A 17,006-nucleotide genomic window follows, 5' to 3' on the forward strand; every position below is an offset into this window, starting at 1 on the left:
CACACACACACACACACACACACACACACACACACACACACACACACACATATACATATACATATATATATATATATGTAGATGAATCCTACAAACTTATTTAAAAAACTGAAGAGAACAGAACTTTTATTGGTAAGTTCAAAGCATCTTGACAGGATGCTTTCTTACCTGAGGTGCATTTGAATCATATTCCATGAGCAGGGGTGCAGTTTAAACGATGTGTGATCCATGATATCACAATGAGGAAGAGGGAGAAGGCAGGCAAGAATACTCACTGCAAGGTCCTGGACCAGCTTCTCCTCAAAAGAGTACTCCTCTGTTTCTATCCATATGCTTTGATATGCCAGGAGGAAGAGGTTAATAGAACGATGCCTAGCGAGGGGTGAGAGGAAATTAGCCTGGGTTAGATAGGAAGAGTGCAAAAGGAGAAGGGGGTGTCCCTTTAGGAGGTGTTAATACGGGTTAATTTAGGGAAAATGGCACATCCAACTGATCACTTATGGACTATTGATAAAATTGGCGTTTTTATTTTAGAATTACAGATGAGAATAACAGAAAATTATTAAAGAAAGTGCAGGACTGTGCATCAGTTAGAGTAAATAGATTAAACTAATTTCCAGTTTTAGTTTATTTGTGTAAAAATCGAGGAACGTCTGCAATCAAGAACAATTCAGATTTTTTTCACTTTACATTACTGTACAAAATGCTATAGTTAATTGTTTATTGTTTGTGGGATTCCACAAGTAAAAATGAACTTGATTTGTTTAGCATATATCAAGAACAGCACATTATCCCTGTAAAGCATCTCATTATGACTGTCAATCTGTGGACCAGTGGAGGTGCCAGAGAAAACCTGAGATAAAACCAGAAGCAGAAACCGTGCCTGGAGAAAGGAGAGCAAGCTCAGCTGAAGAGAGAACCACAAGCCAAACGGCGGTAACTCTATAGGTTAGCACTTCATTACCGTCGGCATTGAGAGCAGACTGTCGTAGTCTGTGTTCTCATGCATTATCCCCAGCCAAATGTGTCGGTAGGAATTCATGAAGTAATTATTAGTTTTGTGCCTGATGGGATGAGGCAGAGGTACAACAGAGTGTAACACTGAGAACAGAGCAGGGACTGAAAAGAGAGACAAAGGAGAGAAGATGACGCCTGAAAGAACATAATTGGTTACAGAAGAAGCTTCACGTCCTCTCAGCTCACAGAAAGAAAAAAGCTCCTGCATTGTACATAAGGGCTAGTAATTACTAACTATGCTGAGTCATATTTCACCGTCAACAGCCCTGAATAAATGAGTCATGCTGTCAAGCAGGCGGCCATGTCTGAGCACATATTAAAAACAGCCACCCCGAAGGTTGGGCATCATAATTGTTTTCCTCAATTCTGTGGGCCTCCTGCCTGACTTCCTGTGATTGAGTTACCGAGCAGCAGGCTGTAAAATTGCCAGTGTCCGTATATTTCTACTCCTGTAAGTAGACCGCAGCTGCAGGCTTTGTGTGTTTGCTACAAACAGAGAGAGGCAGTTCATTAAAGCAGGGTCTGAATCCAGGAAGAGAGGGAACGAGCGTAGCTGGAGAGGTGATGCCACAGAATATTGTGCTGCACTCTCCCTTCCCCATCTGCTCCAAGCACCGCAAAGGATTTTCTTTTAGTGGAGAGCTGATTATCAGAAAACTGTTTAGACTGAGACAGCATTATAAAAAAAGGAAATGAGTTGTGAACATTTCAGATGTAATTGTACACAATATTACCTCGGCAGATTATAAAGTGGAGCCATTCGGAAGCAGGCAACAACCGCTCGCTTTCTCTGTTTGGACAGCAGCTTCTGCCAGACACATTTTTTGGATCGTAGCGGCTGCTCCACCTAATAAGGGTAGAGAAAAAATATATATATTGACAATCTGTAAATCTGTTCTACAAAAAAGTTAATCAGAGAAATAAATCACTGCTGCAAAGTGGAACTTGTATTTTCCGTGTGCACCCAGGCATTTCTCCTTTCTGCACTGATATTTAGTACTTTGGTGACTCATCCCGAACCTGACTGTTTTACATGCAAAGAGTAGAAAGAGAGGTGCTAGAGCTTTTACAGATGACTGCAGCGTTAGTCATCCATGATAAACCAAATAGAAAGGAGTTTATAGGCCCAGATATTTTTATCTACAGAATCAAAATTACACTGAGGTCACCCTGAATGTCACTGAAGGACAGCTTGAGTTTAATATATATATATATATATATATATATATATTTTTTTTACATTAACTATATGCATTTTGTGATCTTTCTGCCTCGGCAATTTCATAAGCACGTAACTGTAGAAAGCATCAAAAACTCTAAATATGACTGAATGCAGAAACATTTGACCTGTTCCAGGTTAAAGATGGCAGCAGAGATCCTCTGGATCCGATCCACCACTCGTTCTGGGTCAGGAGGGCCTTCAGTCCTCATCACTATGTCCTTATAGAGGTTCAGCTGCCACCTCACAGCAGGATCCTCTGACTGAGTTTAATTTACACAAGTATGTCAGACAAAGTAGTTTGAGGTAAGATCACCTGCAAAAAGCAGCAAAATGTTTGCTCTGTTAGGGTCTGCTTACCCGTTCTCGAAGGTGCAAATTCTGACGTATATGGTCTTTAACCTCTTCATCTGTGTCTTTCTGTTGGGCAATGACAGGAAACAACTTTCAAACAAACATACAGTGCATGGTACAAAAACTGTCCACATCATCTAAAGGATGGACCAAATAATAAATAAAGTAGACAATTTGATGATGTCCAAGCAGAGGAAATGTTCTTTATTACATGTTTTTCTAGGAAAGTTATCAAGGCTATCAGATGAAAGAGAGAATATAAAGTGTAGTGAAGAAGAAACCCTGCAACAAAGCACCTCAAAGTATCTAAAATGTATATTCAGCTGCACTACTTCAGTAAATGTACTCTCATTATACATTCCTGCAGTTTTTCTATAACGGATTAGCATGTTTCCTTGCATCTGGAGGCTTGTGTAATGAAAGTATTCCTGGAACAAATTCATATTGCTAGCTTTCTTGCATTCAAAAAATATCTCATGTTAACTGTTTCAAAGTATGTGTTGCGGCTGACTTTCAGCTACTACCAGACCAAATGCTAGCTCAGTACATTTAAAAATGGCCAAGTTGTAGCCATTTCTTAAGGTATTTGCTCTTTCGCTTATAAATGTTTCCTCACCATGAGGTAGCGGGTCTTGGCAAGAGAGATGAGCTCCTGGTCACCAGGGGTACACATGTTGAGACCAATTGGCAGCATCTTCTTCAGCGCGGCCACAATGAGCGAGGTCTGGATAGAGTAGAACTCACCGCGCCTCTTCTTGTGTTTCCTCTCCTGGTCTTGTCCTCCAGACTGAAAGGATAACCATACAAACTTCAGAAAACACATACTGGTAGATAAAACATGGGAGCCGCAAGCTGCTGCATAAGCTTAGCCTCTGAAGGTAGCAGCACTAAGACATTTATTTTGTCAAAATAGATGCTAATGAACTGTGAACAAACAAATCTATCAATGCCACTTTTAGCAGTGAGGCTTCACCTCAAAACAACTATTTTTGTTATACTTGCAAAATATTGTTCACGATGCAAAATTATGCTGCTGAATCAAACTGGAGCAGCGGTCTCAGTACAAACACTTATCTTCATATCCACAGACATATACTGCATATACATAGACACACATAAACAACATAACACACTGACTTCACCAACATATAAATATCCTATAACTATTGGCCAAACACAAGAGATTATCAACATTAATCACCTACAAACACACAAATGAACACATGATTTACATGACGGAGCTCCTTTACTTTAAATGAGGTGTGTTTCACTCGAAACGCAATGAGCAATGACCAAAATGACCACGTCTCATAGAATGAAAAATGGAGGCCACAAATATTCAGTATAATATACACTAGAGGGGTATCATAGCACATCAGCACAAGCTATTGGCTTTTCTGCTTGGCGGAAATATGATAGAAGCCAATAAGCTGGCAGGTTAACAGCTCATGCACTGCATCACTCTACCTTTTCCTTAAAGGACTGTTAGAGGGACAGAGAGAGGTAGAGGAAGACAGAGAGAAGCAGATAGACAAAAGGAATGAAAGTGCAGTTAGTGAAGGTGCAGGGTCCTCACATGAGCATGCACTGCAGTGGAACAAAACATGTATTTGCCTTTTTAAAAGGTGCCCCAGGCAATCAAGATTTAAAATGCACTCCTGTGACACGGAAGGGTTGAGGAATGAAAATCGGTCTGTTTTATCAGCCGTGTATGTGCATTCACACTGACATTATACACACACACAGATGAATGTTGATTTTTTTTAAGAGTTACATACTTAGCTCCTTTAAATTTGATACAAATGAGCTTCATTTGTAGACTTCTTTGTCCCAAATGTGTGTGTGTATTTTTGTGCAGTAGGCGTTTCCACATCTTTAGGTTTGAGTATTTATCATGTTAACATACACGCACATGTACATACATATTAATGTTTTGACATGGCAGAAAACATGTTAACATGTTCCCATTTGCAGTGTGTTTGTAAGTATCTTGTAGAAACTAATAGATTTTCTTGTCAACAAAGAGTTCAGGATTAATCTGCTGCAGTGTAAAGTCCAGAACATAGGGTGGCAGTGTTGAGAGGAAGCAGGCTGGTACAAAACTTACCTTTGACATCTTCGTTTTGTTGTCTCCAGTTAAGAAGGACAGATTATTGATTTCATTCTGTACCACAAAATTCTGCTCTTCTCTTTTAAAATTCTGAAAACAATGATAAAGTTTATGCAATGGTAATGGTCTGAATTCGTAAAGACTTTTGGTTTGAGAATGAGACTTACATGGGATTTGCACCAGAGAATAAATATCTCTGCAACCATTCTGAAGAGCTCATTGGAGTCCGTATCTGGTTCTTTTAGCCACCTGGACCTGCGATATCAGAGAAACTTTCATTTATAGTCTGTACGTTTCCTTCAGACAGTAAATTCAGCGCAGTCTCAGTCAGTTAACCTGTTGTTGTCCACATAGCGGATTAGCATGGGGTAAAAGGCATACAGATCCCTGCAAAGGATGGCAAATTCATCCAGGATGAGCAGCTCAGCCTCCTGAGTGTCTCCTTTACAGTCTGCCTTAAGAAGCTCCTCTTCAGCCACCACCTTCACTGTCTTCTTCTTAAGTTTCTCTAGCGTGGGTAAGAAGTGACTCTTCAGCAGGTCTGCACGAGCCTTGCTGATGATGGGTTGCACATAAACTGAACAAGGAGAAAAACATTTATTTAAACCAACCCTTTTTCTTTGTCATCGCACAGTAAAGAGCTTTGATTTTCGCTACCAGCGATTCTCTTCATCCACGAGGCCTCGTCGATGCCCAGGTTGTTGTTGAGGATCTTGAGGATGTTGCCGAGGATGAGGCTGAGGTGCTCTGAGGTGACTGTGGTGCAGCAGATGCTCCCCCCACTGGCGGGCTGGTTTTCAGGACCTCTCTCCCACCAGTAGGACAGATAGTTGCACAGCATGGGCAGCACCACCTCGATCACATGCGGCATCTCTGTGTACCGCGCTCCAGACTCAGCCATGTCGTTAATGTCTTTCATGAGGCCGTCAAGCCGCGGCATCCCTGGACACATCTCTTCAACTGATTCCCGTATTCCGAGGACTAAAACATCCAAGAGGATTAACATCACATAAAATCATGTTTTTTTTAATATTATATCTATTAAAAATTGAAGTATTTTAAATGTGATAACTCACCGGCTCTATCTCTGACACTTTTGGTATTGAAAACAGAGCAGGGGTTGTATGTGTTGAGCTTTGGCTCCAGGAAGGCTACAGGCATGGCCCCCGCCAGAGTAGCCAGGCAGTGTCCCAGAGCTGGCAGCTGCCTATTGGGGTACAAATTAAATAAATTGCAACGGGTTTGTTTTTGGTCAACGTTGTTCATTCAAAGCAACATTTAAGCTGAGGATACCTCTCAACATATATGTTTTTCCCTGTGCCCAACGCATAGAGACTGGTCAGGATTCGATAGCAGGATACCTGGACATCATCCACTGGGGAAAAAAAAACACAAACAGGAATTAGGAAATTAAAGATGGCTGCCGATATTCTTGTTGTATAATACTGCACAAAATTTGTAAAGCGGCACCACTTTCTTAATATTATGTTACATAGGATTCAGACCTTCATGCATTTGCAAATTGGTCTTGATGAACAGTTCTCCAGACTTTTCAAAAAATCGGTCAATATTTATTTATTTATTTATTTTTTTTTTTACAAATTTTCTGTCCAGCTCTTATACCTGACCATGCTGTAACTTAACCTTACATTCCAAAGCAAAGGTTCCCCATAACCTCTCAACGGATCATTACACAACCTCTGCAAATTCTTTGGAAAAAATGGTCACCCTTCGATAGCATCTCCCTTACTATTGTATCAGAAAATTTCCTTTAACATCCACAGTTATTAGAGCATGTGGGGGTTCTGTTCTGCCAACTCCTGCACCCACAGTCAGATTCTAATCAGTTACACATGTGGATCATCGACTTGATGAGCATGAGGAGCATAAAAGGCACCAGAATACATTCAGCCAGCGCTGGAGCATTACCTGCCAACGGTAGTCTTGTTCTAGCCTTCTACTCATGTTTGAAGCTTAACATTTATTATTTGTATTTTTCTCTGTGCCTCCAGTGAGTTGCCTTTGATCCTCTTGTTTCCTGAATCCTCCGTGGACCTCGAGCTCCTGTGCCTCATCAGCTGCCTTCTTTCCACTCTCCTGAACATCTGCACCTCCTTCACCTGGAATCATATGGGTCAGCCCTCCCCACCTCTGACCCCTGACCTCCATTATGAGGAGATCTGCAACAACATTACCACCCTTGACTACAAGAACTCTAACCACCTCTTTGCTCCTCGAGTTTCCAGGCCCCTCCCTGGCTTATTGCTTATATCTCCCCTCGTAAATATACACTGTAAACTTATTCTGAGGTTTGGTCTCTGTTCTCAGCGGTTCTTATATCTGGGTATAGTCGCAATCCTCACAGAGCAGCACACGAATAAGCAATATCCAGCCCTTAACCTTTTGCAAATGTGAAGCCAAGTTAAAAGCATCACTGTGACAAAAAATATGCATGGCATAATGAGGCTGAACTGATATGAAACCTGCTTTCTAAAACTCAGGACGAAACGTCTCACCTGCAGGAACTGTGCAACCATCCATCCATCCATCCATTATCTTTACCCGTTTATTCCATTTTGGGTCACGGGGGTCGCTGGTGCCCATGTCCAGCAATCACTGTGCGAGGGGCGGGGTACACCCTGGACGGGTCGCAAGTCCATCACAGGGCCACATAGAGACAAACGAGACAAACAACCATTCACTCTCTCACTCACACCTAGGGACAATTTAGAGTTACCAATCAGCCTAACATGCATGTTTTTGGTCTGTGGGAGGAAACCGGAGCACCCGGAGAAAACCCACGCATGCACGGAGAGAACATGCAAACTCCACCCAGAAGGCACCTGGACCGGGGTTTGAACCAAGGACCTGTTCGCTGAGAGGCAGCAGCTCTACCAGTTGCGCCACCGTGCTGCCACTGTGCAACCATGCGTTACAAAAAAAACTTGACACTTTATCTTTTTGCAGCCTCTTAAACAACCTGATTGTCCATTTGTGTCAGGACTTACAAAGCAGGTCGACTCCAAAGTGGTGTTGAGTGATGTGTTCAAACAGAGCAGTCAGAATGGGGAGCAAAGCCACAGTGGTGTAGTTAATATTCTGCGACACCCCTTTCATCTGCGACCGGGAGTGAGTGAACTTCCCCAGCTTCAGGTTCTCGAAAGTCTTCTCCAAGTCCTCCGCAGCGTTCTCGAAAAACATTCTCAGGCCAACCCTCACCTGCTCCGAGCCTGACTTCATCACTGTCCTGTTTGGAGGAACAACATCAAAAAACTGAAAAACAAATTATACAAGTGTGCAAAGACAGGGCTAAAAAAGGTCATATCACCAATTATGCAATGGAATAACAAGTCCAAAATATAAATTTAACTTAATTACTATCATTTCAATCCAGTCCATAACATTAGTAGAAAAATGATTATTGTTAAACTTTGATGTGTCATAGAATGAAAGAGAAATCAAAAACAGTCCCTGGGCATCAAATGCTGTTCAACGTGAAGCCTCCTAATGCATTGCTGATTTAGCCTCATTAAGTTTGAGTTGCATTAATAAACAGAAGTCTGTCTCTAAAGAGCAGCACAAGCCTCAGGCAACACGTGCTGCATGAAATGTGAGCTGCCTCCTTAAAGGCCAGACGATGCTCTTTGTTAATGCCAGCGCTTCCCATAAGAATTATGATTGTTTGAAAGAACAAATATGTTCCTATTTAGGATCCAGATTACTTTTTTTTTTTTTTTTTTAAGACATAGCACTTCAGGTTTTTAATTTTACTGCCAAGTTCCTTTGTGTGCTCTGAGCTCTGGCTAATTTGCACCCACCTGGTGTCGAGCGTGTGAGCCAGGATGTGCAGACAGCTGACCATGGTGGTGGAGTCGCTCCCTGCATGGCACCGAAAACACAAAAATTATCAGCATGAACACACAAGCCAGCTTCTAGGACATGCTTAATGACAGAACTGAGTTTGAAGCAATGAATCAACCACTAATATTCAGGTCACAAAAGCATCATTATCATCAGTAAGGTTGGTGTTATTATTTGAACACGTTAAAATGGAAATAAGCGATTATAGTTCCAGAGGACTAATGGGAGACTGAAGTGGCTGTTTGAACTAAACTGTTTATTTTACCACTGAATATGTACACTTTGTAACTCCAACTACCTCTCTGTGCGCAACACTGAAATTAAACTAAAGTTTAGATCTGCCACTTTTCTGTGTTTGAGTCTTTGGAACCATTTATCAGCAATACAATAAAATGTTCAAACTTTAGAGCTTTGCAGATTTCTAATAAACGATAAACCTGTTCAGAGTTCATTTAAAAGAGCTTTACACACAAGACAAGTGCATGCAAACATATCTTTGACTAGCTGGTAGTCAACAGCTCACCAAAGAGTGAAATCCTGTGTCTGACAAGAGCTGCCAGTTTACAAAACAAGCTGGAGACGTGAAGAATAGAAACAGAGAGGAAATTAGACAATCTAAGTGAGTTATTGATCGAAGAGAAGAGAAATGATAACTTGTAGATTTTGTAGCAGAAATCTGTAATAAGTGACACTCTGGCCATGCCGTGTTTCTGTCGTGTCAGAAATGTGTGACTTGCTACCTGGTGACCATTTCTTTCTCCTTGTTGGAGGCGTAACCACTGCTGCTGAGGTTCTTGTTGGGGGAGGACAGGAAGTACAAAGAGTGGTTCTTGAAATATTGATCAATGAGAGGGAGGAGAACCTGACAGAAAGAAACAATGACATTTAGATTGCATTAGATCAACAGAAAGAGGAAAAGTCAACTATTATTGTACGTTATGTTGGTGTATTATTTTCCTACTTTGGCGAAAAACTTGATTTCCTGTTCATGGGGCGACCTGTCTGTTTTTCCACTGGAAGCCATGGCCTCTGGATTGAAGAAAGATGCTTTTTTAAAGCAAAAAATAAAAACATAGTGCAAGTTCCTTTTTAATCCAGTGTTAACAATAACATACCTAAGTGGGAAATGAATTCCTGGGCTGAGTCGACGTACTTAAGGAGCTTTTTGAGGAACCTATAAGCAAACCTTTTCTCCATGGAGGAGGAATCCTGCTCCAAGTCCTTTAAACCTCTGCAACATAACACTTTATCTGTAAATTATCATTCTTATATCATTATAGTCTCACTTAATTTGAAAAGCACTCCATCAATCACTGATGGTTATATATGGTGTTGTAGAACCTTGACATAACACCAGTGACATGCTCGCTGTGTACTGACCTTGTGATGCTGTAGCCGTTAATTTGCAGGAAGCGGAAAAGGTCCTGAGCCTTCTCTCGATCATGGGCCTTCTCCTTGGCTGTCAGCGTGTCATAGGGCACCAAAAGAGGATGTGTTCCTCCACCTGAAACCACAAATGACCCTGTGCTCAGACGTGATTTACTCTGTCTCTCCTCTGAATGTGTGTGAGGGCAGATGGAGTGGAATCGCCTCAGATAAACCCTTTTAGTAAAAAAGACAACTGCAAGGTACTGAGGCGCACAATTACGTTCAAACCAAACTAAAACCATACAGCACCTTTATTCCTCCCACACATATTTACATAAACAGTCTTTCCCTGTCTATTTGGCTGGTGTACTATGAATTCTGGAAGAATTTAATTTGGGATTCACCTCGGCTTCCAAGGTCACTTTTTTTCTTCTTGGCCCAGATGTTATGGTAATTCTCAGCCATTACCTCCACCATCCCCTTGGACCAAAAACAAAAAGAGACAAACTCATCGAGGTGCACATCCTGCCCACAGTGCTCATTCACATTCAGGACATATTGGCTTTGATCTCACATGCATCTGAGAGCTCTTTTGATAAATAAAAAAAAAGGAGAAGAAAATGAAACGTGGTGCTACCTGTAATTCTCTGGATAAAACCACGTTGCTTGTGTCTATTGGGCTTGGATTGAAGCCATTGGCCTGGAATTGAAAGCACATCATGTAGTTAGCTACAAGTAAACATGTAGATAACACAAAAATGTCCACATTAATAATGTTTGTCAAAGGATTACTCTGCTTGAAAATGTTCTGTTTTTTGTAGATTAGCATTAAAATGACTGGCTGACCTGCAGAACTGGTAACAGGTGGGATTGCACTGAAAGTTGTAAACCTCTGTTTTAATGCACACATTTTGAGTCATTGGTGGCACACTATCAGCTGTTTTTAATGTTATCAGCCCATTAAATGGCCATTATTAGTTGTTATCATCCCCATAGGTTGTCTTCAGACTGTCCCTCTTGTACCTCCTAGGTTTAAAGGTACTTTGTTTTTGCTGATAATATGCAGCTTCAGACGCGTCTAAAACCGGAAGCTTTCTTTTGTTAGCTTTATTTAAACCCTTTATTTACAATTTACCTACTACTTTTAAGCTGGATATCAAGGATTTACGTCAAATGAATTCCATATTTAACAGTCATAAGGCGGTATCTAAAAATAACTCAAGGATCAGACTAAGCTTTATTATCATTGCACCGAGATACAACGAGAACATGTACATGCAGTCGTCCGGAAGATGGATTTAGTGCACGAAGCTGCTACTATAACTAAGCGTGGCCTTTCTTATCCTTTTTCAGAATAATAATCTTGGATAGGAAAAGGGGGAGAAACATGAAGGTAGATAGTGATATTACAAAAAAAGATCTTTCACATCTTGTCTATCAGGACATGATTTGAGACATCAAAAAAACTCTACCAGCAAGCACAATTAAAACATGATTACATATGCATTTGACATCAAGGTGTTGAGATTTGTCCATGAGCGTTTTTCAGATCAGCCGCCACAGTTCTGATGATGTTTTTTCAGCCGGCAGTTCTGATAAGCTTGCACAGAAAGTTCTCAGGGGTGTGATAGATGAAGCTTTTGTCCTTGGTTACCCGTGACCCAGGAGAAATTTGATAGTAAGCTTTGATTGTCGTTTTTCTTCAGGCAGACAGATTTTTTTTCTTCAGCCTTTAGTCCATCTGGATGTTCTGGTTCCAAAATGGCCTAATTGTGGGAATCTATTCCACTGATCCATGCCATGAGTCTCCTTTGAGGTCAATTCCACCGCGCTGACGAGTCCCAGAAGCCTCAGATAGCCTGCTATTCTCATAAATTGCCCCCATCTTACAGTTTAGCTCGCAAATCAGCTGATTTTGAGTACTCACAGCACGAACCAAACCTTCACACTGACTTGGAAGCTTTGTCATGGCCAAAATTGCTGCAGATGTCTTTGTCAATAGTCGATAAAACAGAGCCCCGCCGATGCCAAAAAGCAGAGTCCCTGCTATCATAAATTCAAATATGTAAATGTCTTCAGCGTCCTCCTGAGACAAGACTGAGAGGCACATCAACTGCCACACTCCCCACGGGTCCATGACGTACCCCACAGCGTGCGTCTCAGCTGGACATGCAGGTTCTCCAGGACCTTGTCATTTTGTTGAAAAAATCTTGTCGAAGAAGTTGAATGCCCAGGATATCAGATCCATAATCTTAATTTACCTTCGGGAGATGTGCACCAGGCGCTTCAAACACACAGAGAGCGAAGCAGGAGGAAGGAAAAACAGGGGAGGGAAGACAGAAGCAGCCACCTCGAGCGAGAGCCAGAGAGAGAAAAAAAAAAGAGAGAGGATATGACCTAACCCTAATCCTAACCATATAATTCTGTGATAACAACCTACTGAGCCCACTAGGAGGTACAGGAGGGACAGTCTGAAGGCAACTTACAGAGATGATAACAACTAATAGCAGACAATTATTGGGCTGATAACATTATAAGTGGGTGACACTTTTACCGATGTAATCCCTTGGTACTTTTATTTAGTAATTTTTCCAACTTAATTGACCGCAACAGCTTTAATTTTTTTTATTCTACCTGAGAAGCTTGAGATATTTTTCTCATTTTCTCATTCTCCCTCTGTTGAGACATGCTCTCTCCGTCCTTGGTTCTGTCGACGCTCCAGCCTATCACCAGCATGCTCTTCAGTGAGTCCCTAATTGGCAATCTGTAAATCTCCTTCTCCTGAAGCACAGTGACAGAAATTGAGAACAGAGTACAAACCGTGAGCCATTTATCTTTAGGTTATCTCTCCAGGGTGCCATACTGTATTTTACCTTCTCTGTCAGGGCTTTGTAGATCCTGAGCTGAGGATGAGTCTTCGCCTTCTCATCCACACAGTCTCCATATTTCCATCCCAGCAGCACCTGAGACACAAACTGAAGGGAGGTAAACAAGCACTGATCCATTCAGAATCCTCTGCTGATTGCATTTATCATTTGAAAAACTGATTTCAAGGTTAAGTAAACAACAAAAATTGATGAGCTACAATGCATTTAGTCCATGCTGTTCTACGCTTTTAGTTTGTGACATATGGGACATTCCAGCCTAAGCAGAAAGATGAGAACAGCCTTTTACAGAAGCTTTTAATACTGTCTGTATGCCAATAAAACCTGCTTTTCTTATAAAAGGGACATCACTGATGGGAATTAATGCTTTAAAAATCAGAATTATGTCTTTTTTTTTAGCTAAAATGCTTTTCAATTGTTGTTCAAATCAGTATTTTAAGTGTTTTAGAATCCCTGTTTTATTCTTTCAACACTTCTCTTGCTCTAGTTGTACAAGTACACGTTGCACAAGTTAATTGCCTCCCATCCTCCATAAATGGAGATCTTTGACCTTACCTTTTCTGAAGACCATTTCTCATGGCAATGCTCACTGTATTTGTTGGCAAAATGTTCAAGCTTTTCTGGCAGAACAATGCTAGAAAAAAGTGACACATCTTAATTAGGTTTGAGTTGTACACAATAAGTAGAATCTCTTATTTGAGCAGGCTGATGCTACATTAATAGGTGATTTCAAGCTATAAAATGCCCTTACTTAGCTATATTGATGGGTTTAGGGTCAAAGTTTCCCTGAGCATCAACAGAAACAAGCTTTTCTACAGTCGCATTGATGGAGGCATCCACGTAGTCTGGTGGCAAAGCTCCAGCTATGGCACTGAGACAAGGCATAGCCATCTTGAACAACTCTGGCTCATACTTCTGCATGGGGAAGGAAAGAAAGAAAGCTGGATTTAGATTTGAATGTATTTTCTCAAATTACCATATAAAGTAAGAAAATAATTCCCCATATTAAATTGAGTCGTGTTTTGTTGCTAATTTACGGCAGAGCTAGATAAAGCTGTACTCTGAAGCCAGTTTAAGGGCTGGAGGAAGAGGCATTAATGAAGAATTATTCGAAAGGCTGAGAAATCAGGATGCTAGAGGGTTCGGATCAATGACGGCTGTCCAGATATTGATGCTTTCAGCTCGAGTCTTTGCACAGTCTGCCTTCATGAGTGGGCATTTAGTGAGATGTGCTGAGTCCTGCTAGCTAACAAGGTGTTTGTCCAAAAGAACCTCTTGCATACACACACATTTTTTTTTATCAATCTCTATCAATTCTGCAGATCTGCTTTGTTTTCGCAGTCAGCTGTCATTAACAGGAAGTAAATATCAGGCATGTCAAAGAGACGAAGTCATGACATAATGAAGCAGCAGCACCTCACCCTTTGAGATAGAGAGTCAAAAACTCCCCAGAAGATCCTTTTGGTGAGCAGCAGTTCATCTTCAGATGCTGTGCCAAAGCTGCCCCAGCCTGACGGGAGGCAGTAGTACTTCCAGTTCTGCTCGTAGTGGTTGGTTAATAACTAGATAAGACAACATTCACAGTTTAATAAACAAGAATAAAAAGGCAAATGTGCATTTTCTAGTTGCACACACTATGCATGCTGTGGATAGTGTTAACTTCATAGCACATTGAAACACAAACATGGACATGAAAGTGACAAACAACTATGTCTATGTCTACAATTTCACAGGCCAGTCACAATCCATTAAATCCCCAGTAAATCTTTCTCATGACCTGATAGATGGAGTGGAGCACTGAAGTCAACAGGCCTGAAATCACACAATCCACTTATTTCATCCTTTCCCCCCAACTTCCTCTGCACGCCACATTTTTACCACTTTAGGTTTGTTGCCACCATGCACCTATAAGTGTAAAAGAGATGGGCTACCATCTGTGATATTACTGTAAAGGTCAACTGAGGTGGTAAAAATAGGCAGTTGGTAAAAACAACCACACAATCTAATAAAATAAGAGAACAGTGTGTTCATGAAGAAACCACACACACATTAAAAAAAAAAAAGTTAGAGAATGTCAAACAGAAAATAGTAAAAAAGAAAATAAAATGTCAAAATTCAGACAGCGAACTTTGGCAGCCAGACAGGAAAACACAAGATTTAAAGGCCAAAACAATCAAAGATGACAAAGTGAATACAAAACAGGTTAATAAAAGGAAGAAACTGTTGCTAACCCTCAGAGGCATCTTGCAGTATTCAGTCAGCAAGGGCACATCAAAGACGAGTCGACGCAGAAGCTGCTGAAGCATGGAAGGACGAAGGTGCCTGCAGATTAGGGTTGGAAAGAAATAAAAGTGCCGCCGCTCTGAGCTTATTCAAATTAAGTTTGTCACACTGATTCAAATGATCTTTAGAAACTCCTGGGTGTGAGTTTTAGGATTCACTGATAATTATTGTTGGTATTTTTATCATTTCTGCCAAGTTTTATCAATAGATCATTAGAGCTTCCTTTTCTCACTTGCAAATAGACAGCAAACACTCCTCTATGGCGTCTCTCTGCGCCTTGGTCAGCGAACGGCCTTTGGAGAGCCGGTAGATGGTGTGCAGGGTGGAGTCGATGAGGGTGGCGAAGTGCTCAGTGCCGGCAAAGAGAGGAGCGCAGCGGGTCAAGAGGGGCAACATGGTTGAACCGATGTATCGATTCATGGCCAGGGCTGTCTCAGTGGTGCACAGACCCTCCTGCAGAGAAAATATGTCACAGATCATGCAACATCTGACAGCCATGGTCATATTTACATACATTTAAAATACAACCACTAACAGATAAAGTTAAATATTTACTTGCTGCAATGCTTTCTCTTCTTTCACTGGTCTTTGCATTGATTCAGTTAGCTAAAACACTGCTACCCCCACAACTCATTATGGAATAACATTTTAATGTGCTACATTACAAAAACTGCTTCAGGAACTTGATAAAGTATCAAGACAATCGTCAGAAATTTCCACATCACAACCCACAGAACCAACATTAAATGTTAAAGTTATAAAAACAAAACAAGACGCTCCCATAAATCCCAAATCCACGATAGGACTTATTCTGAAACTCTACGAAGATGTTACTGCAGCTTGTTATTTCTTGCTCTTCTCCCACGCTGTTGTCTAATTACCGTATCCATAGAAGTAGCCGCCCTCAGGTCAGGGAGGAAGCCCACTTCCATCAGATGAAGCAGAAAACTTTGGTCTTCGATGCCATACACTCTGTCTAAAAACAGCACCATGGGGGCCTTGTGGTCTGGGCAGAAGCTGGCTGACATGTCTGGCTCGGTCACTGATCCATCTGAGAGAAATCAAACCAGAGACAGTTTAAACTGCATGAGCCATTCAGGTGTGAAGCGGTGAAACACCCAGAGAGAAGGGTTCGGCACATTATGGCTAGTCTTTTTTGATTGGGAGAACTGTGTGTGTTCATTACGCTGCATGCAGCAGTTCTTTTAAGGTGGACTCTCGACTTGCTGTTGGCCTGCTGGCAAAGCCTGTGTGGCGACACTCACACCAGGAAATTATAGAGCCAACTTTTCCTTGTTTACATTTAGATACGTAGATCCATCAGTACAGCAGGACAGTACTCTACTGGAATCACCAGGCTTACTCAGAGCCATGAGAGCGAATAGTAAAACAATATGCTGATTTACAATGACCCGAGCAAAGAAATTAAATCAATATCTCTGTGCTTTGCATAATATGTGAACAGCTTTGTTACAGCTTTACTTGTAGGTGAACAAGACTTCCTGACATGACATCTAAATAATGTTCTGCCGTAATTATAAAAGAAGAAACATCCTGACCTTTGTTGACGACGGGCATTTTGAGGGGGATGCTGATAATTCCCACAAGGTCCTCAGTGGGCACCAGAGAGCGCAAGATGGCACGAATACGCAGAGCTTCCCCTTTTCCCTTGTTGATGAGCTGAAGAAAGAAAAATGAAGTGAATTACCGAAACAAAATTGCAAACGGGTTAAGAAGAAAACAGCTCAATGTGCATACATGCATCTCAGGAGCGCAGCGCCCCAACAGGTCAATGAGAGCAGAGTAGAAGGACATGATGGCGTTGCCCATGTGGACCACCTCCTCCTCATCATCACCATCAGCAGACCTTCTAGAAAACAGGAAGGAGATTAATCTGTTTTTAAAAGGC

At 41.4% G+C, this 17,006-nt stretch overlaps 1 protein-coding gene across 1 annotated transcript in view; it reads right to left on the bottom strand.

Moving 5' to 3' along the window:
* The window catches only part of LOC119427734 (ryanodine receptor 3), a 115,097-nt gene that overhangs the window by 17,123 nt on the left and 80,968 nt on the right, over positions 1 to 17,006 (bottom strand). The window contains exons 46-76 of the mRNA XM_037695373.1: positions 16,856 to 16,964; positions 16,657 to 16,777; positions 15,979 to 16,148; positions 15,330 to 15,550; positions 15,046 to 15,136; positions 14,236 to 14,376; positions 13,566 to 13,729; positions 13,370 to 13,448; positions 12,803 to 12,892; positions 12,564 to 12,710; positions 10,567 to 10,629; positions 10,334 to 10,409; positions 9,942 to 10,065; positions 9,677 to 9,792; positions 9,523 to 9,590; positions 9,302 to 9,423; positions 9,085 to 9,134; positions 8,519 to 8,579; positions 7,709 to 7,947; positions 5,994 to 6,075; positions 5,777 to 5,907; positions 5,358 to 5,681; positions 5,037 to 5,277; positions 4,868 to 4,955; positions 4,698 to 4,790; positions 4,058 to 4,072; positions 3,207 to 3,377; positions 2,597 to 2,656; positions 2,365 to 2,499; positions 1,752 to 1,864; positions 276 to 372 (exon numbers count right to left, since the gene is read on the bottom strand). Of these exons, the coding sequence (XP_037551301.1) occupies positions 276 to 372; positions 1,752 to 1,864; positions 2,365 to 2,499; positions 2,597 to 2,656; positions 3,207 to 3,377; positions 4,058 to 4,072; positions 4,698 to 4,790; positions 4,868 to 4,955; positions 5,037 to 5,277; positions 5,358 to 5,681; positions 5,777 to 5,907; positions 5,994 to 6,075; positions 7,709 to 7,947; positions 8,519 to 8,579; positions 9,085 to 9,134; positions 9,302 to 9,423; positions 9,523 to 9,590; positions 9,677 to 9,792; positions 9,942 to 10,065; positions 10,334 to 10,409; positions 10,567 to 10,629; positions 12,564 to 12,710; positions 12,803 to 12,892; positions 13,370 to 13,448; positions 13,566 to 13,729; positions 14,236 to 14,376; positions 15,046 to 15,136; positions 15,330 to 15,550; positions 15,979 to 16,148; positions 16,657 to 16,777; positions 16,856 to 16,964 (3,802 nt within the window). The remainder of the gene's footprint in view (positions 1 to 275; positions 373 to 1,751; positions 1,865 to 2,364; positions 2,500 to 2,596; positions 2,657 to 3,206; positions 3,378 to 4,057; positions 4,073 to 4,697; positions 4,791 to 4,867; positions 4,956 to 5,036; positions 5,278 to 5,357; positions 5,682 to 5,776; positions 5,908 to 5,993; positions 6,076 to 7,708; positions 7,948 to 8,518; positions 8,580 to 9,084; positions 9,135 to 9,301; positions 9,424 to 9,522; positions 9,591 to 9,676; positions 9,793 to 9,941; positions 10,066 to 10,333; positions 10,410 to 10,566; positions 10,630 to 12,563; positions 12,711 to 12,802; positions 12,893 to 13,369; positions 13,449 to 13,565; positions 13,730 to 14,235; positions 14,377 to 15,045; positions 15,137 to 15,329; positions 15,551 to 15,978; positions 16,149 to 16,656; positions 16,778 to 16,855; positions 16,965 to 17,006) is intronic.

This window comes from Nematolebias whitei, chromosome 21 (genome assembly GCF_014905685.2).
Source record: "Nematolebias whitei isolate Nwh7 chromosome 21, NemWhi1, whole genome shotgun sequence".
Lineage (NCBI taxonomy): Eukaryota > Metazoa > Chordata > Actinopteri > Cyprinodontiformes > Rivulidae > Nematolebias > Nematolebias whitei.